Source organism: Propithecus coquereli, unplaced genomic scaffold, assembly GCF_000956105.1.
Source record: "Propithecus coquereli isolate 6110/MARCELLA unplaced genomic scaffold, Pcoq_1.0 Scaffold58, whole genome shotgun sequence".
Classification (NCBI taxonomy): Eukaryota; Metazoa; Chordata; class Mammalia; order Primates; family Indriidae; genus Propithecus; species Propithecus coquereli.
In genome coordinates, this window is record NW_012151729.1 from 2,641,157 (window position 1) to 2,666,776 (window position 25,620).

Genomic DNA, 25,620 nt, shown 5'->3' on the forward strand with positions numbered 1-25,620 from the left:
AGCCTAGCTGGAGAAAGTGCCAGGCTCAGCCGGGTACATGGGAAGGGCCCTGAGGCTGAGCCGTGTTGCTCTCAGCCACAAGGAATGCTGCTGACTCACAGCAGCAGGCAGGCCGAGGTGACTCAGGGGTCACGCGGGCACAGCCCCTTGGGAGATGGGGAGGGGGCAAGGGGGAGAGGGTCTCCCGGTGGAATGCAGGCCAGCGCCAGCTCTCTCCACGCCAGCCAGCGCCAGCGATTGTTGTTGTCTAGTTCAAAGGCTTAGACAGCCCTTCCCCTCAATGGGCCTCGGTTCTGTCTGTGCATGGAGCAGATGCAGAGGATGGTCCACGATGGGCTGTGATCTGGGATCAAGATAATGAAAGTGGTCTAGCTTCCATCATTAAGAGGAAAAAAAAAGAGGAGAAGTAAAAAGTAAAAAGAAGATAATGACAGTAGGTGAGACCCAGGTGATGCAGGGCTTTGAATGCCAACGTGAAGAATCAAGACTGGACTTTGTGGAGGCCAAAGCCCGGGACTGAGAGTTGAGAGTCCTGAGTTCAAGTCCTGCCCTTGACACTGGCTCACCGTATGACCTTGGTAACATTACCTGGCCTCTCTGAGCCCCAATTCCTGCATCTACCGAAAGCCAGCTTCTGATGCGCAGAGTGTCCTGTCACTGACTTGACTTCGTCTACAGCCTGCCCTCTGCTGAGAATGCCCTGGCCACCGTCTCTGCCTCCTGATTTCAAGGGCCTGTTTAACTGCCACTTCATCAAAGAAACATTTTGGAATCTTCCATTCAAAACGAATCTCTCACAGATTTTAAAATGATGGCATGAATCTACATTTGATGACATAAAAAATGTCCAAGATACATTAAGTGAAAAAAAGCAGGAGACATAATAAAATGCATAAAATGTGTTTGTATCCATATATGTGTGTCTATAAGTGGAAATGCAGAGGAAAAAAGATCCTAGTAGGATATATATAAATGTTAACTATGACAATCTCTGAGTCATGGAAATTATGTTGATCTTTATTTTTTCTTAATATTTTCCCAGATTTTCTACATTGCATGCGACAAGCATGTTTTTATAAACAGCGAGACAATAGAGCTTCCGTTTAATTAAAAACTTCATCTCCACTTCTCCTAAACCAAGGCCTGAGTGTTGGTTCTGGCTGCGGCCCTAAACTGTCACGTATGTTTATGTAAGACCCTTATTATCTCTACGTCTCATTTTTCTCACTGATAAAATGTAGCTGTCATACTCTGCAATCTCTAAGTTAATGCTCTCCCATAGAACTTTCTGTGATGATGGAAAAGTTCTATATCTTTGCCTCCCAATGTGGTACCACTAACTAGCTATTGCTATTTAGGGACTGAATTAATTTAAATTTAAATAGCCGCAGGTTGCTAGTGGCCACCATGTTGATGGAATAGTTCTAAATTCTCTCCTAGCTCTGATGTTTGATTGGGTCACATCTTATTTGTTAAACTAAAGCTTCATTTTCCCAGTAGAGAACTCTGCCGCCCACTCTTCAGATATGATCATGGGGCTCCAATAGGGGCTGCCCTTTCTTTTTGTAGATCCCACCCCTAGACCCTGTTGATTGGCCAGGGTGAGCATCAGATCCAAGATCAGCCAATCAGAGCTCCTCTGTGAAACTTTCAAATTTTATGGTGGTGAAATTCACATAACCTAAAATTAACCATTTCAAGCAAACAAATTCAATGGCATTTAGTACATTCACAATGTTGAGCAACCACCACTTCTGCCTAGTTCCAAAACCTTTTCATCATCCCCAAAGGAATCCCTCTCTATTCCCCGTTTCCCCCAGACCCTGAAACCGCCAGTCCACATTCTATTCATATCTCTATGGATTTACTTATTCTGGATATTTCACCAAAATGGAATCACTGTATGAACACTTGTGTGTGGTTGTTTTCACTTAGTATAATGTTTTTGAAGTTTATCTGGGTTGGAGCATATATCAGGACTTCATTTATTTTTGTGGTTGAATAATATTCCATTGTGTGTATTTACTGCAATTTGTTTATTCATTCATCCATTGAAAGGACATTTGGGCTGTTTCCACCTTTTGGCTGTTGTAAATAATGTATGAACATTCATGTCCAGGTATCTGAGTCCCTGTTGTCAACTCTTCTGGGCATACACCTAGGAGGGGAATTGCTGGGCCATGTAATTCTATGCCTAACTTTGTGAGGAATCACCAAGCTGTTCCCATCAGCAATGTAGGAGTTCTCTGGTACATATTAGCTTGGACCCAGGGAGCGGGTCTTCCTGGTCATCCTGAGGGATACTTGTCTGTAAGAACAACACCACCACCCAAAGAGGGGTAAGGATAAAAGATGGGAAGAGTTCAGGTCATCTCTGAAGCTTTGTTCTATCCTGTCTTTTTCCTTGTGGTTACACACATCAGGGAAGTCCTCCTTCTTGCCCAAGCTGGCACGTTGGGTTTCTGTCACCTGAACACTCCTGACTGATGCCCTCTTAAAGCTAGATTCAGAATCTTGATGGCTCAAGTTGCATTTGAGTGTGCTCTAGGTAGAACCCTCCACAACATCAGCCACCACATCCCAGCCCGGACCCTGTGACTGAATGACTTTTTGGGTCCCTCTGCTCCTCCCTAGCCCCTGAGCCAAGAGCCCCAGACAGAATCCTAAGAAGAACTTGACCCCTGGTGGTCACTTGATTAGACAGTCAGCCGGGGAAGCTGGTGGTAAAGGCAGGAAGGCAGGCGGGAGGTGGGCGGCAGAGGGAGGAGAGGGCTGGGGTTCCTCTGAGGACACCATGGAGTAAGGAAAACAAAAGGGAGGCTGGAGGCCAGGCCACGGGGAAGGAGGAGGAAAAGGTGGAAAGAAAAATCCGGTGGAATGGCCAATGTTTAGATGGCCTTTCGCAGGGTAATTAGGCGGTTCATCTGTTTGTGGCCAAATTTGAAGGCGACATCCCTGCAGGTTCTGAGCAGAAATAACTCTGATTTCATTTTCTAGATTGGCGGAAGGAATGGAAAGTGATGGAGAGGGCAGTTTTCGAGGCAGAGTCCAGGCCACTCTGCCCCCTCAGTTCCTTAGAACCTCAAATCTGAGTCAGGGCCCACAGGAGCAGAGCCCTGGCAGCTGTTTTTTTAAATAGAACCTGGGGAGCACACGCAGGCCCCGGGGGAGGGAAGTCCTGGCAGCAGAGGATGGAAGAAAGGCCCAGAGGGCAGGAGCAGTGTGGTGTTTGGAGGATGAGGACAGGCCACGAGTGCCATCTTAGGTATACTCTTGATAGGAGAAGGTTTTGTAATCATTTTCTATACATAGAATGGAAAGATAATCCAGCCTTTCCTCTTGCATAGCTAATTGAATTTTTCTTTTACATTTTTGATGGCTGGAATGCATAAAACATGAGACTTCACATATGCGTATACTCACTGTTTGTGCTGCTGCTGCAGGTTTGTGGCCTATAGACCCAGGTCTTCTGATTCATTCTATTTCGCATAAGTTTGCTAGGGCTGCCACAACAAAGCACCACAGACTGGGTGGCTTAAATAATAGAAATGCATTCCCTCCCATTTCTCAAGGCTTGAAGTTCAAGATCAAGGCGTCGGCAGGGTTGGTTCCTTCTGAGAGCTGTGAGGGAGAATCTGTTCCATGCCTCTCTCCTGGCTTCTGGTGGTTGCTGGCAGTCTTTGGTGTTCCTTGGCTCATAGATGCAGCACCTCAATCTCCGCTTTCATCTTCACGAGGTGTTCTCCATTTGTATATCTGTCTCTGTGTCCAAATTTCCTTTTTAATAAGGACACTAGTCATATTGGATTAAGGGTGCACCCTAATGACTTCATTTTAATCTCATTACCTCTGTAAAAACCCTGTTTTCTTTTTCCCCCCCCTTTTTTTGGAGAGAGACCCACTCACTCATTCACTCACCTACCCACTCACCCACTCTCTCTCCCAGACCCTGTTTTCAAGTAAGATCACATTCGGAGGTACTTGGGGTTAAGGCTTCAACATACCTTTTTTTGGGGGGGGTGGGGGGAAGTACCCAAAACAACATGATATCCATCAAAAAGGAAAAAAAGCTTGTGTTGCATTTATAATGGTACGCACTGTATTATAGAGAATATTTCTTACAGGAAATCATTCCCATTTTATTTAGGTGTCTCTGAGCACTGAGTCCTCCACTTACAATATTACAGGTCTGATAATTAGAAGAATTTTCTGCAACCTAACTCCTGGATCCCTAGATTTCAAATTGTCTCTCTTCTCCAACACTCATAGTTCTATTGCCAGGTACTGGAAGACACGTTGACACTGCCACCCAAGCTCTGAGCCTGCACGTTTGTGTCATTATGCCAGGGGAGTCGGCTCAGCGGACAGCAAGAGTCCTGGAAGACATGTCTTTACTGAGACAGGTGATTTAACTGTACCTTTATCCCCCATTTGACATCCCCTGAGTCAGACCCCAAAAATGCCACGGCCCTTCTAAAGCTATCTGACATGAGGGAAAACGACATGAAAACTGACCGTGTTCAGAGTGAAAAGAGTCATCGATCACAGCTGATTGCAGTTAATGACTTGCTCAGCTTTCACAGCAGCTCGTGATCACATGAACACATTGCTGGGGCCCCTCGCAGGGTTTAGAGAGGGGCCCGTGCCGGGGAGGGGTCTGGATGCTTAAGCTGCACTCGTTTCACGGTCAATCTGCCTCAGGATGAGCGCCTCTCCTCATCCTAAAAAATCCCACAGACGTTCCTGAGAGAAAGGCTTACTCATCCACCATATGTCGGGCCCTGTGCTAGGAGCTGAGGAGGCAGCGACAAACACGGCAAGCTGAGTGCAAATCCCACTTCTAGACGTCACAGCCTCCCTGAGGGGCCTGGCCCTGGGGAGGCTGGGTTCTCCCAAGGATGGCTCATCATCAGGTGAAGGAAAAAACTAGCCTCGGGTCAGGCTCTAAAATGGGGCCTTTCCCGTTGACAAGTGTATTGAAAGCTCCGGTGAGAAGAAGCCTCCTTCCAGGACAATCTTGATGCTGGACCACCCTTTAACACTCAGAATTCCAGGCCAAAGGGAGAGTCCACCCATTAAGCCAGGAGCATGCTCCCAGGAAACGATCCCCTGCCTGGAGTCCTGGGCCCGAAGGACTAGAGCCTCAGCCTCCAGGTCCAACCTCCGGCCTTGGCCTGGAAGCTTTCTGCTGAGCAGAAACTCACTAGTCCCTAACCCAGCCCTTCCTGCCAGTGTCCAACCCATCCCAGCTGCCAGCCTCAGCTCCCAGCTCTGGCCCAGCTCATCAGGACCACAGCACTCTTGTTCGTGTGAAGGACTCATATTTTGGGGCATCCTCTCTGAGCCTCAGTATCTTCCTATGTCAGGGCAGGGGTGGTGACAATGGACCATCAACTCCAGGAGGGCCAGGTGGTTTGTCCACCCCGTAGTCTCAGCCCGGGGGAGTGGAAGGCACTAAATCGTTGCTCAGTGAGAACTTGTCCTTGACTCCGCGTGCTGTGTGGAGGAAACAACACGCTTGCGGTAGCTGATACTCATGTCGCAGCAAGTGACAGACGCCAGCACAAACTGGCAGAAGACAGAAGGAATGTATGGGTTCACCTAACTGAAGTCCCTGAGTGGCTCTAGCTTCAGGTATGACTGGAAAGGACTCACGTGCTCAAACGACATTATTAGGAGCCTGTCTCCACCCTGTCACTTTGCTTCACGATGAGCCCTAGGCAGGTCCAGGCTTCTAATCTTTCTCCAAGTCCAGCAGAAAAAGAGACAATCTTGTTCTCAAAAATTCATACAAAAATCTCAGAATCGAGTCTCACTGGACAGCCTTGGGTCACTTGTCCATTGCTGAGCAAATCACTGTGGCCAGGGACATGGGAGGCTCTGGTGGTCCAAGCCTGCCCCTGGAGTCGACCCGCCAGCTGGGAGGAGTAGTTCTGTGAGGAAAATCTGGGTTCTGTCACCAGAAAAGGGCAGACGGCAGGTGCTCACCACAGCGTTTGGCTAAAGTCTGAACGTTTAGGCAAATCGCAACCTCGCTGAGCCCCAGCCTCTTCATATGTCACTGATGACAATGGTGACACTAACAAAATCCCTCCCTGCTTCACGTCCTGGAGCGTTTGTGAGGTCCAAATGAGACCATGAGTTATGATAATAGCTAACATTTATTGAGGCATCACTGGGCATCTGGCTCTGTGCTAAGCAAACTCTTTACACATTTATTTTAATCTTTACAACAATCCATCTTCCTGATGAGAAGCAGGTTGGGAGAGGTTACAAGGCTTCTACACTGTCACACGGCTAGGAAGGGTGGAACTGAGGTTTAAAGCAGTGCCCTCAAGCATGAAGCTATATATAAACTGTAAATAATTTTACAAGCGTAAGGGACTATTAGTAACGTCTGTACTGTTAATAATAGTAATTTTTAAAAACCCTGAAAGGGAAATTCAAATAAATTCAAACAAGTGTTTGTTTAGCACCTACTATGGGCCGATCACTCACCAGGGGCTCAGAAGGAGACATATAAATAACCGTGAAACAGGCAGACTGTGATCTAATAGAGCCATAAACATGCCCCAGGGGAGTGTGGGGAGCAAGAGATTGACTCTTCGTGGGAGGGGAGGGAGGAGGGGTCTGGAAAAGTCTCTTGGAAGAGGTGGGATTTGAGCAGGGCTTTAAAGATTAAAGGACTTCAACAAAGGGTTGAGGGAGAGAAAATAAACTTTGAAGGGACCTGGAAGGATCTGAAGACCCAGAACAGAGTTCTTAGATAAGGGCTCAGCACTTCTATGCAAAATAACTTTCACACCAACAGGAGCTTCAAAAGTGATTGACTAAGTAGAGCACAGCAGTTGCCATGGGAACAGAGGCAAGCCTCATCCCTGTTATTAGTGAGCATCCCTGGCTTCAAGCAGTCTAGCCAAGGCCAGGAGGCAGTGGGGGCTAGGTTGCACTGCCCCTTAGAAGAAAAGCCCAGCAAGACTGCTGCCCTGGGAAACTGCTCTTGTTTCACAGGGAGGCAGAGCTGACGGGTGACTCCTGAGTCTGAGAAGATAGACAGCCAGAGGAAGCCTGTGTCTCGAAGGGGGCTTTGGGATATCCTGAAGCTATTAGAGCAGGCAGTGGGGCTTCAGGGAGGGAATAGGAAGGGCAGGGGACAGGCCTTAGAGTGGCTTCCAAGAGGGATCCATTCCCACTCTGTCCCTGAGGAGGGGACCAATGCTGCAGTCAGCTCCATCCAGACGTCAGCTCAGTGGTGGTGGTGGCGAGTTTCCCAGAGCACCAACAGCATCCGTGTCATTTCTAGGCCCACTACACCTCCCAGGGCCTCTGGGGGCTGCCAGGGCATTCCGGTGTGCTGAAAGTGTTGGCATCTAACCACTCAGGGGCAGAGGAAACCCCGTTCACAGGCTCAGCAACAGGAGAGCAAATGGCGGGATCTTTAATATGGCAGGCATTAGGTCTGAGACCTAGGTTCAAATCCTGGCTTTGACACTTTCTAGCTGTGTGACCTTGGGCAAATTCCTTATCCTTTCTGTGTTTCTCAGTTTCTCCATCTGTGAGATGTATAAGATAACAATTTTACCTGTCTCATAAGACTGTGTGGGAATTAAGTGAGATAAAGGATATAAAGAGTTGTGCATGGAATCTGGCATAGTAGATGGTCAGTAAATGCAAGCTATTATATTATCATTATTACTGCTTTCAAATTTTAGTTTGATATCGATTCAGGGTTTCTTTCTTTTTTTTAGGCAGGGTCTTCTTATCATTAGTGCTAAAAGCCAGTTTCTCCGAGTGCAGTAGATGATGACAATGACAACAGTAACAATAGTGATGGGACCCATTTACCTTCCCCGTGTCCAGTAACTGTTATCAGAAAGAAGGAAGCCTGGCGCCAAAAGCCAGGCTAAGGAGCTTACACTTTTTATTGCAGGCAGCTGAAAATTTTGGAGGAGAAGAATGACTTGATCAGGGGAATGTAGATTTTTGTCCTGAGGCTATACACTTGTAGAATTCGAATCTAAATATAATGACAATAGAATCTAAGTATGGTAACAATAATAACGATAGCTATCATTTTGAGAGAGCTTATTACATACCAGGCATTGTGCTAAGAGCTTCACGTGACTTGGGTGTTGTAATCCTCACAACCACCTTATGAGATTATATATTATTATTATTATTCCCATTTTACAAATAAACAGAGAGGTTAACTCAGGTAGCTAAGTGACTACACAGCTAGCAAATGGCAGAGCTGGGCTGGAGCACAGGAATCTGGTTCCAAGGGTCTCACATTTAACCAGGACACACTTTTTCCTTCCTGGAACCTTCAAAGGCCCTCAGGGTGGGGGCTGGGGGGCTGGTGGGCAGCCTGCCATCCTCACTTTTGAGACATCTTAGCACCCCCACTGATTCTCTGGGACTTCACCTTTTTCTTTGAAAGCATGTGTGTGTGTGTGTGTGTGTGTGTGTGTGTGTGTGTGTGTATAAGGGAGAAACTTCAGCTGACCAGTGAGGACAGAAGCCTCCGGACATCAAAGTGGGCAGAGCCCCGGATGGATGGGCTGGAGGCAGGCCTGGGTCCCATTAGACTAATTCCTCCCGAGGCTGGCAGAGGCCATGGTGGGCACTTCTGAGAACATGGAGAAAAGTCCTTTCATACAGCCTGGCCTCCCTTTGAGCTGGCCTCGGGGTGGGGCCGGGGTCGGGTGGGTGGAGGGTGGGGAGTGTGCGGAGAGGTGAGGCCGCAGTCAGGCTGGGCAAACAGATTGGGCAGCGGCTGTGAGCACAGAGCGCCCATTGTGTACCTGGAGCTCTGCTTTCAATAATCTACTCGGAAGAATGTTTCATTGAGCGCCAGAGAAAAGAGTCATTGAAATGCCCAGGGCTGGGCCCCATGAAGAGTTAAAGGCAAGGGGCTATGGGTGCCCGGGCTCTTGCCACTCCTGGCTCACGGCTTTGCCTGATAGGGGGAACCTGACCACTGAGACAAGGGGCACGCAGTGAGACCACCCAGAGGGCCAGAAGCAAGAGTCAGAGGGGGATGTGTGCCTCCCCCAGAAATGATAAAGGGGATAGCCCAGCATCAAAGAGGAAAACCTCTTTTCTCCCAGAACCGTTTTGCCCAAATGATGTCTAAGAAGAACTGGGCCTCGAATACCCGCTCAGCCCGCCCATGGGGGAGAGCGACCCCTCCAGGCAGGCGCGTCTCCACCTGGAGTTTCCACGCGGACCTCTAACGCGGGCCCCTGCGATCCATCCTCCATAATGCAGCCGGTGGGCCTTTCTTAAACACTTCTGGCCTTTCCATTAATTATTAATTAATTAGAACTAATCGTGCACTAGTAGAGAGCATGGGAGTTACGGTAAGAACCAAGGGTCACTAAACTCAGTGACCAAGCGGTCCCGAGGAGTTTCTCTCTCAGGGCTCTTTTGCAAATACAGGAGCTGCTCACCGGGAGGATATGGCCTAGCGGCCTGAGCGGGCGCCAGGTGGGATTCTGTCTCCCACGCTGAGGGCCACATGCCTTTTCCAGCTACAGAGGCCCGTGGGGCTTGAAGTGTGGGCAACGCAGTGCTGGCATCTGTGGGCTTCGGGGAGGAGGCGGGAGGTGGACGAGACGGTCCTGCCCGCCCCGGGGAGAGAGTGTACTCTTGTTGCATCACTGAGCATGACCTCTGGTGTCACAGTCCCCGTCACCACGGAACCTGCTGAGAACGTCACTGCCTTCTCGAGCCTGCGTCTGCGGTGAGGATGTTCTACAACTGAAGCGTAGCTTCCACTGTGGACCTTTCATATTAACCATTTTGGATGGAAACCTTAAAAGATAGATGTTGCCTTTCCTGGCTTTCTTAAAAACAGGATCCTGAGCAGTGCTTAAACTCCGGAAGGTGACCCATCATTCACTTCTGCGCAGGGCTGTGATTTGCTGATGCCCTTCGGTCTGTTCAGGTGGATATAGCTCTTTGCTCCTGCACCCAATAGCCCTAAACCCCCAGGCCTTTGGAATTCATCAGTCTGATTCTTATGTTTATTCTTTTACTTCTCCCTAGTGTTTTCACTGTGAAACATATAAACATATTTTACCATAAAATAGGCAATTGCTTCAAGCTACCTTCTTACATATTCCATCCGAACTGCTTCTAATGTTCTTGCACTGGGAAATGAAATGATTAACCTTGCACGAATTGTGTGTGAAGTAAGCGTCAGTAGGCTTAGAGTGAGGAAGGCCTGGGGAGCTCTCCTCTGAGTTAAGCGATTGAACTCCGTGATATTTTTGACTGTTCGGAAGCCTTATGTGTTTTCTTGTAGGTCTTCAATTTGGTGTAGCCTAGACAACTTGACCTCCATAGAGAGGGTGAGAGCATGTAAATCTGTGTATAAGGTCTTTGCCAAGGGCAATAAGTCAGAAGGAAATAATATCTGTGCTAAGATAATTTTAGTTCAAAGATGGTCAAACATACATGTATACCTACCCACTCACGTGCACGCACACACGCACACGCACAGCAATGAAAGATGAAGCCACAAAACAGACTCATCCAGTTTTTCACTTTTATATCTCCATTTTCCAAAAAGTTGTCCGGGAACAAATAATTAGAATCATAACACTTTCAAATGGGAAAGAACTTTCAAGGTCCTTTAGTTTTGCTCCCTATTTTAGTTCAGGAATCTTTTCTATTGCCTCCTGGACAGATGGGCACATTGTCCCCTTCTTGCAAGGACCGGTCATGGGAGCTCAGTGCTTTTTGAAGTCTGATTTCATTAATGGAAAGCTCTGACGGGAAGTAACAGAGCTACGCTCTGCCACATCTGATCTGCATTTCGTGTGCAGATATTAGGTTTCCTGTGTTTTCACGTGGCTGTCCTTGGGGAGAAGAGGGCACCTGTGTGAATGGGGAGACAGATTTTTCCTATAATGGGTGGACATTGCTGGTGTCAATCATCTTGGAAACAGCTGGGGCCTGACATAGAAACTGAAAAGACTAATTTATTCTGGCTGAAGAGGGGACGTCTGTTTCTCTTGGCATTATTTCTAGGGCTTGAACTTGAGACATCTTGGAGTTTTGAGAGTCTGCTTGGGTGGGAGCAGGGCTGATGGACATCGTCCCAGGGAAGAAGGCAGGCAAGCACCTTGTAGAGCAGCAGTCCCCAACCTTTCTGGCATCAGGGATGGGTTTCATGGAAGACGATTTTTCCATGGACATAGGGCGGGGTGGGGGGTTGGTGGGAGCGGGGAGCTCAGGCGGTGATGCAGCAACAGGGAGCAGCTGTAAATACAGATGAAGCTTCATTAGCTCACCTCCTGCTGTGCAGCCCAGATCCTGACAGGCCACAGACCAGTATTGGCCTGGGGATGGGGGACTGCTGTTGTAGAGAACATAAAGGGAAGATAAGTGAGCCAATCTTGAAAGCTATATGACCTGGATTCACATTATACTCTGTGTTTATTTCCCCCATCCCTGAGCCTTTGGAAATGCGTAGTTTAAATGTTTCAGCCTGGCCCAGCTGTCCGTGCAATGGCACTAAAGGAATTGCTGAGGGTCAGTGTCGATTTCCCTAGAACGTTAGAGAGGGAACGGTGCTCTCTGAGCCACTGTGGGTTTTGGTGATTATGAGAGACTCTTAAAAGAAATGTGAATATTGGGGAAGAAGAGCTGGGACCAAGAGGTCCACTCACTCTTCTCTACATGGTGACGCATTGATCACTGCCATACTTTTATTAAATAGGCTGCCAGATTTCCTACAAAAGTAATCCCTGAAATTGGCCTGAAATCTCTCTTCCTGCAACTTTCACCCACAGGATTTAGTCCCTTCTCTCAAAAGCACAGAGAACAACTCATAACTGTTCACATTCATTGAGTGTGTACTATGTGCTGGGCACTTTACTGAGCATTGTACTGTATCTTATTTATATTATTATCCCATTTTACAGATGAAGAAATGAGGCTGAGGGAGGTAAAAATAACTTTCCCAAGGCCAGACCCCTAATAAGTGGCAGGATTTGAAACTCAGACAGTCTGATGTCAGAGCCCACAGTCTTTTTTTTTTGAGACAAGTCTCGCTCTGTTGCCCGGACTAGAGTGCCGTGGCGTCATCCTAGCTCACAGCAACCTCGAACTCCTGGGCTTGAGCAATCCTTCTGCCTCAGCCTCTCAAGCAGCTGGGACTACAGGCATGTACGACCATGCCCGGCTAATTTTTTCTATATTTATTTTTAGTTGTCCAGCTAATTTTTTTGTATTTTTACTAGAGATGGGGTCTCACTCTTGTTCAGGCTGGTCTCAAACTCCTGACCTCAAGTGATCCTCCCGCCTCGGCCTCCCAGAGTGCTAGGATTACAGGCGTGAGCCACCGTGCTCGGCCCAGAGCCCACAGTCTTAAACCCTGAAATACTGCCTGTCTTGTCCCTGTGACAGCCCCAGAGAGATCTGCAGCCTGGGATCTTGGTCCAGGCAGAATCGCCACCCCATCTCCCTGCCGTTTCCCTTTGTGCATGGAGTAGGGGGAAGGCAGCCCTGCCCAGTTCCTCCTGACCAAGGTCTGGGACAATGGAAAGAATGCAAAGCCCAAGTCCCTCTGACCCCTGGTGACTTGTCCCACTTTGACCCCCAGGAGAGCCTCAGCAGAAGACTCTGGAAGCACCATTTTAGCAGCCTTCCCCTCGGGAGGCTGTATTTTTCCTGTCCTCAACATTTCTTCTGCCAGAACAACAGGCTCAGTTTTCCCTTCTGATAAATCCGGTCACCCTAAATATGGGGCTTTGAGCAAACAGGAGCGGCTGGCCCCACGCAGCCCTCATTTCGAAATGCAGCTCCACACCGGCTGCTATTTTGGAGGTCTGGTTTCTTTCCCCACACATAGTGGTTTTAAGTAAGAGGGAAGGGATCATGACAGAATCTTGGCAGGGGAAAGATGCTAGGAGAGAAGATGCACCTGGGCAGTCTTTGTCCCCCAAAGTTCCTAAACCCTGGCTCTGCAAGAAGCTCTGGGGAAAAGAGGATCTTTGGTCACATAACATTGGGAAAAATGCACCTTAACCAACCCCCTCCTGGAGATCGGCAGTGTGCATGTTAAACATTTGAAGTCCTAGCAGTAAAGAAGTCTAACTGGTTTTGTTTAGCCCAGTTTTTCCATTTAAAAATGTAGCCTAGTAAAATTTTGGAAAACAGTAGTGCAGAGTGGAGGTTGCAAACCAACACCAGTGGCCTAATAAAGTCCTCGGATAGGTTTGATGTGGTCTACAAAGTGCTTAAGTTTTGCTTTAAATTAGTGACTAACATTTAAAAATTGGAATATTTCTCATAATAACCTGAATCTGGGTGCTCCTCTTGAAAAATCGGAAGATCCGGAAACACGGGTCCACATTCTTGCATGACTACGGTCAGCTGGAAACAAGGCTGTGATCTTTCGCCCGCAATAGCCCCCGAGCCTCCCTAGGGCCATGCAGCGGCACCCTGCCTTGCTCATTTATGATGCTTGCCTTCTCTGGTGCGGAGGTTTCCTTGGGTGGGAGTTGGCGGGAGTGACCCTCAAGGCCCATTCATCCATCCACTCATGCAAGGGATACTGATTGAGCTCGTGTGTGTGCCGGGCCCTACAGATGCAAGATGAACAGAACAGCCCCTGCCCTCTGGATTCCAGCGCGGGCATTCGAAGATTCTAGTTGAGAATCGCAGAGTGAGGAAGAGGGAGGGGTTGAGGAGAGGGGAGTTGGCAAAGCCAGAGGCTAGTTTCCTGATTCCCAGCGCCTGGCGCTGGCCAAAGTGCTTGCCATTCTCCACTGCTGTCTCTGCTGGCTCACAGAAGGGAGCTGCCACTGAAACAGCCTCTGTGAGCCCAGGGAAGAAGCCACTAACTTGCTCTGCGACTTAGATGAGTTCCCGGCTCATCTCAGGGCCTCAGTTTCTCCATCTGTGGAATGACCCGGTTCGACTAGAAAATTACGCGCGTAGCTTCCAGGGCTGGCACTCACAGATGCTAAGACTCCATGATCTAGGAATGTCTGACCCGGCCGCTCCGGAGCTGTTCCATCGAATTCCAAGCAGCCCCCCTCCGTCCTTTCCCCAGTCCCGGCGGGGCGGGCGCTGGAGCCAGAGGGCCGAGAGGGCCTGGGCTTCCCGCCCGGGGGCGGAGCCGCTGCCGCGCGTCCCGCCCCTCCACCTGGGGCTCGGCCCCGGCAGATGTTACAACTTTTTCGAATTCTCTCCCGCGGTGTCTCCTCAGACCCGCCCAACCCGTGCCTCCCTCCCCTTCCCCTCTGGGGTCCTGCCCACCGCCCCGCGGGGAGCCCGACTGTTCTCGGACTCCAGGCGGGGCGAGAGGCCGGGCCGGGGGCTGGAGGGTAGGGGGGAGGAGAAAAGGAAAGCAGAGGCGAGAGAAATTAGGAGGCGGGAGAAATCCAGGGCAAGAAGGAAGAGGAGAGTCAGAGGATGGTGGGGAGCACGTTTTGGAAGCCGCCACGCCGCGTCTCCGGCTGTCCGGGCTGAGCTGGGGGAGAGGGGGCGAGGGCGGCGCAGGGCGGGCGCGCAGGTAGCGGGAGGCCGCTCCGCGCGGGCCTGACCTCCCCAGAGCGCCCCGCTGCGGCCGCGCACGTCCGGCCCCGCCGTCCGGCCGCCGGTCCCGGACCAGACTCTGGGCCGCCCCCGGGAGCGCTGAGCACTCTCGCAGCATCCAGGCGGGCGGGCGGGCCGTGCGCCCTGGGCGCGCGAGGTGGTGAGGCCCCGGGAGCCCTGCGCGCCGGGACGCGCGGGCCGGCTTGGCGATGCACGCCCTCAGCGGCTTCTCTCTGGTCAGCCTGCTCAGCTTCGGCTACCTGTCCTGGGACTGGGCCAAGCCGAGCCTCGTGGCCGACGGGCCCGGGGAGGCCGGCGAGCAGCCCTCGGCCCCTCCACCCCAGCCTCCCCACATCATCTTCATCCTCACCGACGACCAGGGCTACCACGACGTGGGCTACCATGGTTCGGATATCGAGACCCCTACGCTGGACCGGCTGGCGGCCGAGGGTGTCAAGTTGGAGAATTATTACATCCAGCCCATCTGCACGCCTTCGCGGAGCCAGCTCCTCACTGGCAGGTAGGCATGGCCCAGGCCCTGGGGCTGGGCATCCAAGCCCCAGATAAATCCAGTGATAGATTTCCCCTGCCAGTACAACCCCATGCTGGGACCCGGGAAACCAGGGCTCAGGGCTAGTTTTGCCTTCAGTTGGCTGTGTGATCATTACTAAGTCCCTTGCCCTCTCTGGGCCTCAATTCCACTACCCTTGCACTGAATGGGTTCCATCATCTTTGAGGTCTTCTCACTGTGATGTTCCAGGACTCACATTCCACACAATGTGGAGGAGACATCTGGTCATCCCTTTGTTAGAGGGACCTGGCAGTCTCTGACACTTACTTTGAATGCTGCTTCTGTTTACAGACCCTGAGACCCAGAGCAAAGGGCCTCATTTGCTGAGAAGTCATTTAACTTCTCTAAGCCTCAGTTTTCTTGCTTCCGTAAAATGGAGCAAAGAACAGATTTCGTCTTGAAAAAGTGGTGAAGGTGAAATGAGTTGTGTGTAACCTCCTTGGCTGTCAATAAATGGCAGCCCCTATGTCACCAGAGGGCTTCAGATCCCCACTCTGTTTGATGACTACATTGGGAGAAAACCAAGGAGTTGATAGGTGGAAGAGAAACACACACATAGGAGGCCATGGCCTGTGTAGCCTTAGGCTGGTTACTTCATTTCTCTGAGCCTCTGCTCTTTCATCCAAAAGATCCTCCCAAGTTGGCTGGGAGCCCCAAAGAGACGTGCTGCTTTCTCTGTAAGGGGTTGTCTACAGTCGAGGCAGCAGGATTACAGGATTAAAAGAGCAGGGAAACAGGAGGTGGGGGTGTGGAAGGCAAACTCTGGCCACTTAGGAGAAAATCCTTTTGGCAGGGCTGAAGCTAATCCTCCCTGGATGGGGTCCAAGGCATGCTTTCTCCCAAGTTCCACCCAATAGCTGCTCGTGTGATCTCAGGAACCAGAACCTTAATCTCCCTGTTTCCTGGATGGGAGAAACTGAGGCATGGACTCAGGGAGGGACCAGCTAGGGGCCTGTGCCCAACTTCAGGGTCTAGAGGGGGCTCAGAGGCCAGGTGCTTGACAGGGATCCTGGAGCTGGGCATCAAATGGTGCCCTTCTTTCCTTCAATCTGGCACTCAAGAGTCTGGCATGCAATATTTAGATCCAGGAACTAGAAAGAGAACAGGAGAAAGAGGGAGGGGGTGGGGTGTGTTGGTGTTGTGGGGTGAAGACCAAACTTCTGCTTGCAGAGGGAGGAGGCATCTGCATTCCTGATAGTTGTGCACAAGTTAGCGTTTCTCTCCTGAGAGGTGCCTTTTGCTTTTAGCAGAGGAATGAACAGACAGCAGGGCAGCACTCCAGCCCCCATCTGCGAAGTTAGCAGAGTGTGGCCGGCCAGAGTGTGCCCTCCACCCCCTGCAGCTGGGCCCATAGACCGATGCTTACTGCTCTCATTAGTGTTTGTTAACTGTCCAGTGGTGGTGTGTGGGGAAGCTGGAGAGAGCCAGAGTGCGCCGCGTTACTCACGTGCAGCGGGGCTCCGTGACTCTCAGCTGGCCCACCCAGTGCTCCAAACCAGTGCTCCCCAGGGCCCCACCTGTAAGAAGAGAGGCTCAGGGGGGACTCAGGGCCTTGGGGTGCTTCTCCTGTCCACTCCAAACATTTATTAGCTTGACTGAAGCCTGGAAAGGCCATGTCACTGAAAGATTTTAAGTGTGAATTGAGTTCACCAGGGTTCAAAGCTCCGCTCCGCTGCTTGTCAGCTGTCTGACCTTGGGCCAGTTGCTGCGCTTTTGGGAGCCTCAGTTTCATCATCCGTAGAATGGGGGTAATAATAGTCTTCCCTGTAGATTTTTAAAATGAAGATTAAATGAGATTTAAAATGTGTGTGTGACACATAGTGTTAAAAATGGCAGCAGTAGCTAATACAGCTAACAACAATGACAACTTTAAGATAAGGAAACCAAAACAGAGAAACCCACTCCAGCATTTTCAGGTTAAAGTTGTCGAGTTTTCAGGTCTTAGTTCAACTGGGATGCCTGGGTGGTGAGAAAAAGGTGTGGAATTCTAACACACTTGTGAAGTTCCAGGCTTCTTATTTACTCTGGGATTTTTAAGAGTTGCGTAAAGGCAAGACACCAGAAGCAGATCACATGGGAGCTTTGACCACAGCAGCGGGAAGATGGGATATGAATGAGTAAGTGAGGAATTCAGGATTCTGCTGACTGGTTGGTTAGTCCTGCCCCAGGGCATTAGCTTGTGTGAGTGACCTGGATTAAGGGGCACACGAGCTTACGGGCAGGCACGTGGGAGCTGGTCTCCAAAAATTTGGGAGCTGGACAAGCCTTAGAGATTTCCCATTTCAACCAGCTCACTCCGACACACGAGCAAACTGAGGCCTCCATGTGGGAAGAGACAGCCTAGTTCGCTGAAGAAGAGTCCCTGCTTGGACTCTGCTCGGACTTATGTTCAAGTCCTGGCTCTGCTCCTGACCACTGAGTCACCTTGGGCAAAGCCCTTCGCTGCCCCTTAAAAACGCCTTAGCTGCTATTTAAGATGAGGTAGATAAACTAGAAGATGATTTGGGTCCCCTCTGGCTCTAAGTCCCTCTGAGTATCATTCGTCATTCATTCATTCATTCATTCATTCATTCATTCATTCCATAAGTAATTGAATGTCCTTTACACATCACTTGCGTGCTAGGTATACAAGGTTGGGTAAAGGACAGTCCCATCATATATCACTGGGCCTAAGAGCACGTACAACTGAGTATAATCCCATGGCCAACTAGGGCAATGACGGTGTGTACTAAACGCTGGGGGAACCCAGAAGCAAAAGTGACTCATTCTGTGGGAGAGTTGTGACAGACTTTACAGCGGGGTAACATTTAGGCTGGGCTTTGAAGAGCGAGTAAGAGTTTGCCTCAGGGAGCAGGACTTGCTCTAGGCCCCATAGCAAGTGAGTGGCTTAGAGTTTAGGGACTCCGAAGTCTGGAGCCGCACTGCCTGGGCTGTATATCCCACTCCAACTGCTAGCCATGTGAATCACTGGGCAAGTAATTTAATTGGCTAAGCCTCAGTTTCCTTATTTGGGAAATAGGAATAACAACATGTACCTCCTAGTTTGTGGTGAGGATTTAGTGAGATAATCCACATAAGGGGTTTAGCACAGTGCCAAGCATACAGCGCGTGCTTTGTGGTAGGTACTATTGTTGTCATTATTGACCTGGCTTCAACTCATAACTCCCCAACTTCCTAGCTGTGTGATCTTGGGCAAGTGGCTTAACCATTCTGAGCTTCAGTCTCCTCATCTGTAAAATGACAGTAATCTCTAACTTCAGCTGATTTTGAGGATTCCATGAGTTAATGCATTTGAGGTACTTAGCACATTAGATAATACCTGCTATTAATAGTAATACTGTTACCATTGTTGCTGGTAGTGCTGGGATGGGGCCCACCCCCGAATGGTGCTGGGGGTTGGGTGACCAGAGCAGTGGTCTGCAGCTAACCTGTGCCTTCTATGCCCCCTCCCCCGCACCAGGTACCAGATCCACACAGGGCTCCAGCATTCCATCATCCGCCCACGGCAGCCCAACTGCCTGCCCCTGGACCAGGTGACACTGCCCCAGAAGCTGCAGGAGGCAGGTTACTCCACCCACATGGTGGGCAAGTGGCACCTGGGCTTCTACCGGAAGGAGTGTTTACCCACCCGCCGGGGCTTTGACACCTTCCTGGGCTCGCTCACGGGCAACGTGGACTACTACACCTATGACAACTGCGATGGCCCGGGGGTGTGCGGCTTTGACCTGCACGAGGGCGAGAGCGTGGCCTGGGGGCTCAGCGGCCAGTACTCTACTATGCTCTATGCCCAGCGCGCCAGCCACATCCTGGCCAGCCACAGCCCCCAGCGGCCCCTCTTCCTCTATGTGGCCTTCCAGGCAGTGCACACACCCCTGCAGTCCCCCCGTGAGTACCTGTACCGCTACCGCACCATGGGCAACGTGGCCCGGCGGAAGTACGCAGCCATGGTGACCTGCATGGATGAGGCTGTGCACAACATCACCGGGGCCCTCAAGCGCTATGGCTTCTACAACAACAGCGTCATCATCTTCTCCAGTGATAATGGCGGCCAGACTTTCTCGGGGGGCAGCAACTGGCCGCTCCGAGGACGCAAGGGTACCTACTGGGAAGGCGGCGTGCGGGGCCTGGGCTTCGTGCATAGCCCCCTGCTCAAGCGAAAGCGACGGACAAGCCGGGCCCTGGTGCACATCACTGACTGGTACCCGACCCTGGTGGGTCTGGCAGGTGGCACCGCCTCAGCAGCCGACGGGCTAGATGGCTATGACGTATGGCCAGCCATCAGCGAGGGCCGCGCCTCGCCGCGCACGGAGATCCTGCACAACATCGACCCACTCTACAACCACGCCCGGCACGGCTCCCTGGAGGGCGGCTTCGGCATCTGGAACACCGCCGTGCAGGCCGCCATCCGCGTGGGCGAGTGGAAGCTGCTGACGGGAGACCCCGGCTATGGCGATTGGATCCCGCCACAGACTCTGGCCGCCTTCCCTGGCAGCTGGTGGAACCTGGAGCGAATGGCCAGTGTCCGCCAGGCCGTATGGCTCTTCAACATCAGTGCTGACCCTTACGAACGGGAGGACCTGGCCGGCCAGCGGCCTGATGTGGTCCGTACCCTGCTGGCCCGCCTGGCCGACTATAACCGCACAGCCATCCCCGTGCGCTACCCAGCTGAGAACCCCCGGGCCCATCCTGACTTTAATGGGGGTGCTTGGGGACCCTGGGCCAGCGATGAAGAAGAAGAAGAAGAGGAAGAAGGGGAAGGCAGGGCTCGAAGCTTCTCCCGGGGTCGCCGCAAGAAAAAATGCAAGATCTGCAAGCTTCGATCCTTTTTCCGTAAACTCAACACCAGGCTGATGTCCCATCGGATCTGATGGGGGGCAGAGCGGGGATCTCTGTTCCCCACGTGTTTTTCCCCACTCAGGCCCTGCCCCTTCTCAGGGAGAAGGCTGAGGTCCAGTGTCCGTCTGCAGGGACAGGGAGGGCATAGAGCCCCTCGGTTGAACGGGATGGGGAACTTGGTTGGGGGCGGTGGGAGTGAACCAGGCTGGGATACCTGGATCTCAGTCCTGCCTCTTCACTGACTTAATCTGTGACCTCAGGTGACCTGCACTAGCTTAAGCTCAGTTTCTTCATCTGTAAAAAGACCTCTGATGACTTTGTGACTCTGCGGTGTGCACCTGGAGCCTGGGGAGAGGGTGGGCTTCCTGGCCGACCTCACCCTTAACTCTGGATCTCTGTGGTGCTGTTTGGGTGAGGGGCCACAGGCAGGCAGCTCCAGGCCGGACCCCAGCTGAAGCGTGACAGTCTGGCTGCTCCAGGAAGGGATCCCCTGAGTGCTGAGGGTGGAGGTGTGGGGGTCGGGGTTGACCTCCCTGGGTCTTCACATGGCCTAGGCCAGACTGGTATTGGGGTGCTGGTGCAAAGGTTTTCTTCCTGCCCCCGCCACCCAGCACCCAGAGCCATTGGCTTGGCCCTTGGCTGCTGCAGTATCAAGGGTGGTGGAAACAGCTGTGAGAAGAGCCACCAAAGCAATACTCAGGACACCTGGGTTCTCCTTTGAGCTCGGGCACAGTCCTTCTCCTCTGGGCCTTGATTTCCCCACCTGCAAGTGGGGCCGCTGGCCCTGGCTCTGCCTCCCGCAGGGGGCTGTGGAAGACTGGCTGAGGCGGGGGTTGTGGAGGAGCCCGTGAACGCGATTAAAGTGCCGTGACCCGGAAGTGATGGTTGCAGCGCCGTCCGTGAGCATGCGTGGGTGCGTGCATGTGCGTGCTGGGGGCAGGCGTGAGCCCACGGTTGGCGAGTGAACAGCAGAGGAGGTGGACAGCCCAGCTAGGAGGCAGAACACACGGACTCCTGCTGTAGACCCACTGTGCGGCCCCAGGCAACTCCCTGAGCCTCTCTGCGCCCCAGCGTCCGCTGTGCACAGCGATGGTCCAAGAGCCCTCCCCATTCGGCCATTCTGGGTGCCCCGTGTGTGTGTCCGGGGGGCACGGGCCGAGCGGCGCGGCGCAGGGCGTGGGGGCTGCAGAGCCTGCTCGCTGCAGAGCGCGCCTCCATCCGCACACTGCGTTCTGCATATCTCCCTTCAGGTTCCAGTCGGCGCAGTGTGTGTAGGCGAAAGCCCTGCTGTGAATTTTGAAAATAGTTATTTTTGTCTCTGGCAAAGGAGGCCTGTTAGGACTCGTCAGCTTGTGGATGAGCAGGATGGGTGGGGTGGGGTGGGTGGGGGGTTCGGGCACTGGCTACAGAGCTGCGTCCCCACTGCAGAGGGGGCCAAGTCCAGCAGTGGGGGTCTGGCCTGGGGCTGCTGGGTGGAGGTGACCACCTATGTCCCACCTCACCCCTTCCCCTGCCTCTGTGACGCTAATGCCCGGCTGTGGTGGGGCAGGGGCTGGGACTGGCAGAGGCCTTTGATTCTGGCGACCTTCAGCCTTTCACCTGTTCAGGAGGGAGGCTCTGAAGAAGTCACCTGTTAGGACAGCGTACTGGGCCCGGCGTATCCTAGAGGATGAGTTGTCCATAGTCTGCCCATTACTCAGGGTACTCCAGCTCTGTTGGGTGCTTGTCCCAGCTGTGTGGGCTGGGCCTTTCCAGAGTGGCACGGAGCCAGGGCTTCCCTGTGGCTCCGGGCTTGCACGCGTTGTGAGGAGGCCTCTCCTGTGCCGGCTGAGTCAGCCCTGTCCGAGGCCCACCCTCCAGCTCCAGCCCCTGCTTCTCTGCCTGCAGCCCCTGCCCTTCGTGGCCACAAGTACAGGACCACAGATGGCCCTTTCTGCTGTCCCCTAGGCCCCAAGGCCTACTCTCTGTGGCCGACCTGGCCCCAAACCAAGAGAGACCAGCTGGGGAGGGGACTGGTGCTGCTCCTGGTGCTCTGAGAAGGAAGCTCAGCCCAGGTCTCGATCCAGTCTCAACCCCAGCCCAGAGCTTGCCTCGCTCAGAGTCCTGCCCAACCCAGCACCCAGCAAACAGCCCAGGGGCCCCTGCAAGCTTTGGCCTGCAACCTGGTCCAGGCAGAGCTGGCAGCTGGCCCAGGCCTGAGACTGGTGGAGGGTCTCGGCACTGCCATGAGGAGCTCTGCCTGCTGTGGCTTCAGTTCTTCCCAGCAATCAGCATGGCTCCCGCCTGCCCTCCTCTTGTCTCTTGTGGCTTGAGTTCCCTCCAGCCAGGTCACCCGGCTCTGGACCCTTGACCAGGCTGCTGACTGGCATTGCCGGGCAGGTGCTTATACCACTTGAGCCCCTGTGGTGGGAGGAGGGCAGGGAGGACAGACCAGAGGCAGCCCTGGCCCCTCGGGCCATGGGTCTGGGGGAGTGGAGCCCAGAAATGCCTGGCGAGGGTCCCTGTTTCTCCCTTGGCTGGACCAGGCGGCAGCAGTTCTGCTGGCTATAGGGCAGAGAGCCAGGGCAGCCTGTCCAAGCTGGGCCCTGCCTGTGGAGTCCTGGGCCATGATGGCCCTCCCCCAAGGACCAGGAGAGAGCCCCCCACCTGGCTCAAGGGGCAGAGTTCTGGGCCCCATCTTTCTCCGGAGGAACTGGAGGCCCCACTGGCGAAAAGACCTGCGGCAAGCTCTCTCAGGACTCGAACTCGAGTCCTCTAACCGCAGGTCGGGCTGTGCAGCCCTTGGCCCCGCAGCCCTCGTTCTCTGTCCCAGGGCTCTCTGCTACACTCTGCCCTGCAAGGAGTGCCTCCTGTGGGACACCTGGGGGCAGCGCTGCTCCCTGCCCCTGACTTCCCTCCCTCTGAGCGCAGGCCTGGCATTACCGCGATGAGTGAACCCACTGCCCTCCACCCAGACCCTAGACAGGATCGTTTCTCCCTTGGCCCACTTTCCGCTCATTCTGCCCCCTACAGTCGCTGCCCTTAGTGGGACAGGCCCCGTGGGGACCCTAGGGCTGGCACGCTTTCTCTGGTGCCTGCCCAGGCCCTGCAGGACCCTGAGGCACTCGGGCACGTGCGTGTGAGCACGTGTGTGGGCTGCGGAAGGTGGGATTTGAGTCAGCTGTCACAATGCCGCTGGGGCTGCCATCACCCACCCAGGAACCTGGCCCTGGTCTCCTCTCGTCCCTCCCGTCTCCACAGGGTGCTGCCTGTGTTCACGGGCCAAGCCCTATTCTGGCGTGTCAGGGCCATGTTCAGCAACCTCCAGAGCTCCCACCCCTGGCCACCAGCCCACGGCATGCGGGCCTGCTCTTGAGCACCACACGCGTGTTGCAGATGGGCACACGTGCTGGCTCTCATGCCTGCCATGGCCCCGGGGAGTGGGGAGTTTGGCAGGAACAATCCCCCTGATGCAATCATCGGCTCATTCTCTCAGCGCCACAGAGGCACGGCTGGCTCCTCGCTGCCCGCCACCACCGGGCACAGCTGCCAGCCTCGCGGGCACAGGGGAGGCAGTGAATTAGCAGTTGTGCCTTCTCAGCAGAGTGGCAGTTACACTCACGATGGGGGTGCCCATCCAAGGCAGTACCCACAGCCCTGAGCCAGGCTCTGGAAGGTTCAGAGGGGTGTGGGTGCAAGTGTAAGAGAGACTTGCTGAGGAGACCCCTTTCTCTTCTCCTCTTCCTCCCTCCCACTTCTCACCAGCCATCTCTCCTGCAGCCTGGGGCCTGCCCATCCCCTAGTAGCACATGCACCGTCTGGGCCACCAAGGGAGGGAGAGAAGAATGACAGAAGGGGAGGGGGTTAGGAACAAGAAGGGAAGTAAAAAGGAGTGGGAAAGACAAGAACTGGGAGGAAAATATGCAAGGGAGGGAAGACGGCAAGAGAGAATAAGAGAAGAAAGGGAGGTTTAAAGGAGAGATGGAAGTGGGGAGAACAGACAGAGGGGACAGGAGTGGAGTGGGCCTGGGTTGGCCCTGCCCCCTGCAGCCACATAGGCCGCAACCCTGGTCCCCATCAGGGACAGGGAGAGAGACAGGGCGGTCAGGCCAGCACTAAGCCAAGCAGAATACCACCTCCTTTGTTCAGAATGTTAGATTTCCATTAACACAGCCTCACCGCACATTTGATTTTTGTCTCACTGGTTAATTTTTAAAGCCATATTATCATTCTGTTGGCACACGATGAACTGCAGGCCCTTGTGACCTCCGCTCCTTCTAGCCCCAGTCCTTCATTCTACAGACATTGCTGCAAACCAGGCCTGGACAAGGTGATGTCCAAACCATGAGCCGAGCTCCAGGGCGGACTCAGAGAACAGTGCCCCCAAGGACAGGGACTCGCAGATGGCAATGTGTGTTTCCGGGATTCGGGGAGAGGGGTGTGCAGGGAAAGGGCTTTCGAGTGCCTCCACAAGAATTTCCTGTGTACTGAGCGTTTATAGTGTGTCAGCCACCATGCCCATAGCACAGCCTGGAGGTAGGGAATATTGTTCCCCCGATTTTGCAGATGGAGAAACTGAGGCACAAAGAAGTTAGGATACTCATCCAAAATCACACAGCCTGTAGGTCGTGGAGTCACGGTACTAAACAACACTGCCTCTCCTCTCCCCTGGGCCATGGCCGGTGGCCTCAGTGGTCATTGAGGGCTATTCCAGCACTTTCAGTTGTGGAAGCCACCCCCTCCTGGGGACAGGCTAGCGGGTCTGGGGCAGGAGGGTGGCAATGCAGCCCTCCTCCCACCTGCCCACAGATGCCTCTAGCTCGGTGCGGTGTTCTGTGCCCTGCCTGCTGCCCACTGGCTGTGCGGCCCCTGAGCGCAGGCCTCTCCTCTCTGCCTTTGAATTGCAACGTTGGCGGCACGAGCAGGAAGCGTATTGTGCGCACAAACAAAACTGAGTGGTTTTTCCTTTTTCTGAAGGTGGTAATGGTGCAATTAGTGGCGAAGCCATTACCCCCTCCTCCCTGCTCACTTCCTCTCCTTCCCCTCTGCCTCCCTCCCTTCCCCTCCTGGGAAAAGTGGCTGAATGGGAGAGCTCACCCATCATTCTCCCCCACCCCCGCCAACTCCCAGGAAGACAGGCAGAACTGGGGGATGCCCAGATATCTCAAGGGGGCTCCTGGACTTAGGGTGGTGAGTCAGGGATTTGTTGGAGTTGGAGGATACCAACAAGCAGACATGTCCAGGAAATGAGGGGACCAGTAAGGCGATTTGGAGATTCAGAAGGGGTGAGCTAGAATCCCAGAAGGTTTGGATGCCTGGATCATTTATCATGCCCGTGCTCATTGGGGACAGGTGCTGGCATGAGGTCTCAGCCCTGCAAGCTGTGAAATGAGCTAATGCACCCTTTTTCCTGAGTGGAGGGGGGCAGGGATGCACAGGGTCTGAGATTCTAAGTCTAAGCTAGAGTGATGGAGGTGGTCATGGTCCTGCTTTAAAGCTTCCTTTTCTTCCTCTAGAAACTAAAAAGAGGCTTCCTTTTCTTCTTCTAGAAACTAAAAACAGCTCTTAGCCTACTCTATCTTCACAGCCTTCCTCTGCAGGGACAGTTTTGTTCCACTGTTGTATAGAAAAGGAGCTGGAGGCTCAGAGAGGTTTAGTGACTTGCCCAGGGCCACACAGCT

General features: G+C 52.9%; 1 protein-coding gene across 1 annotated transcript; it reads left to right on the forward strand.

Annotated features, from left to right (window-relative positions):
* The first annotated feature begins 14,144 nt into the window (after positions 1-14,144).
* On the forward strand, positions 14,145-20,044 carry ARSI (arylsulfatase family, member I). The gene is made up of 3 exons (XM_012658267.1): positions 14,145-14,327; positions 14,362-15,073; positions 18,585-20,044. Exons 2-3 carry the CDS (start codon positions 14,763-14,765, stop codon positions 19,990-19,992), a joined length of 1,719 nt encoding a protein of 572 aa, XP_012513721.1. The 5' UTR covers positions 14,145-14,327; positions 14,362-14,762; the 3' UTR covers positions 19,993-20,044.
* The last annotated feature ends 5,576 nt before the right edge of the window (positions 20,045-25,620 follow it).

Coding starts and splice junctions, on each gene's coding strand:
- ARSI (XM_012658267.1), top strand. CDS start 14,763: ATGCACGCCCTCAGCGGCTTCTCTCTGGTCAGCCTGCTCAGCTTCGGC. Junction 15,074..18,584: donor AGCCAGCTCCTCACTGGCAG/GTAGGCATGGCC, acceptor CCCCCGCACCAG/GTACCAGATCCACACAGGGC.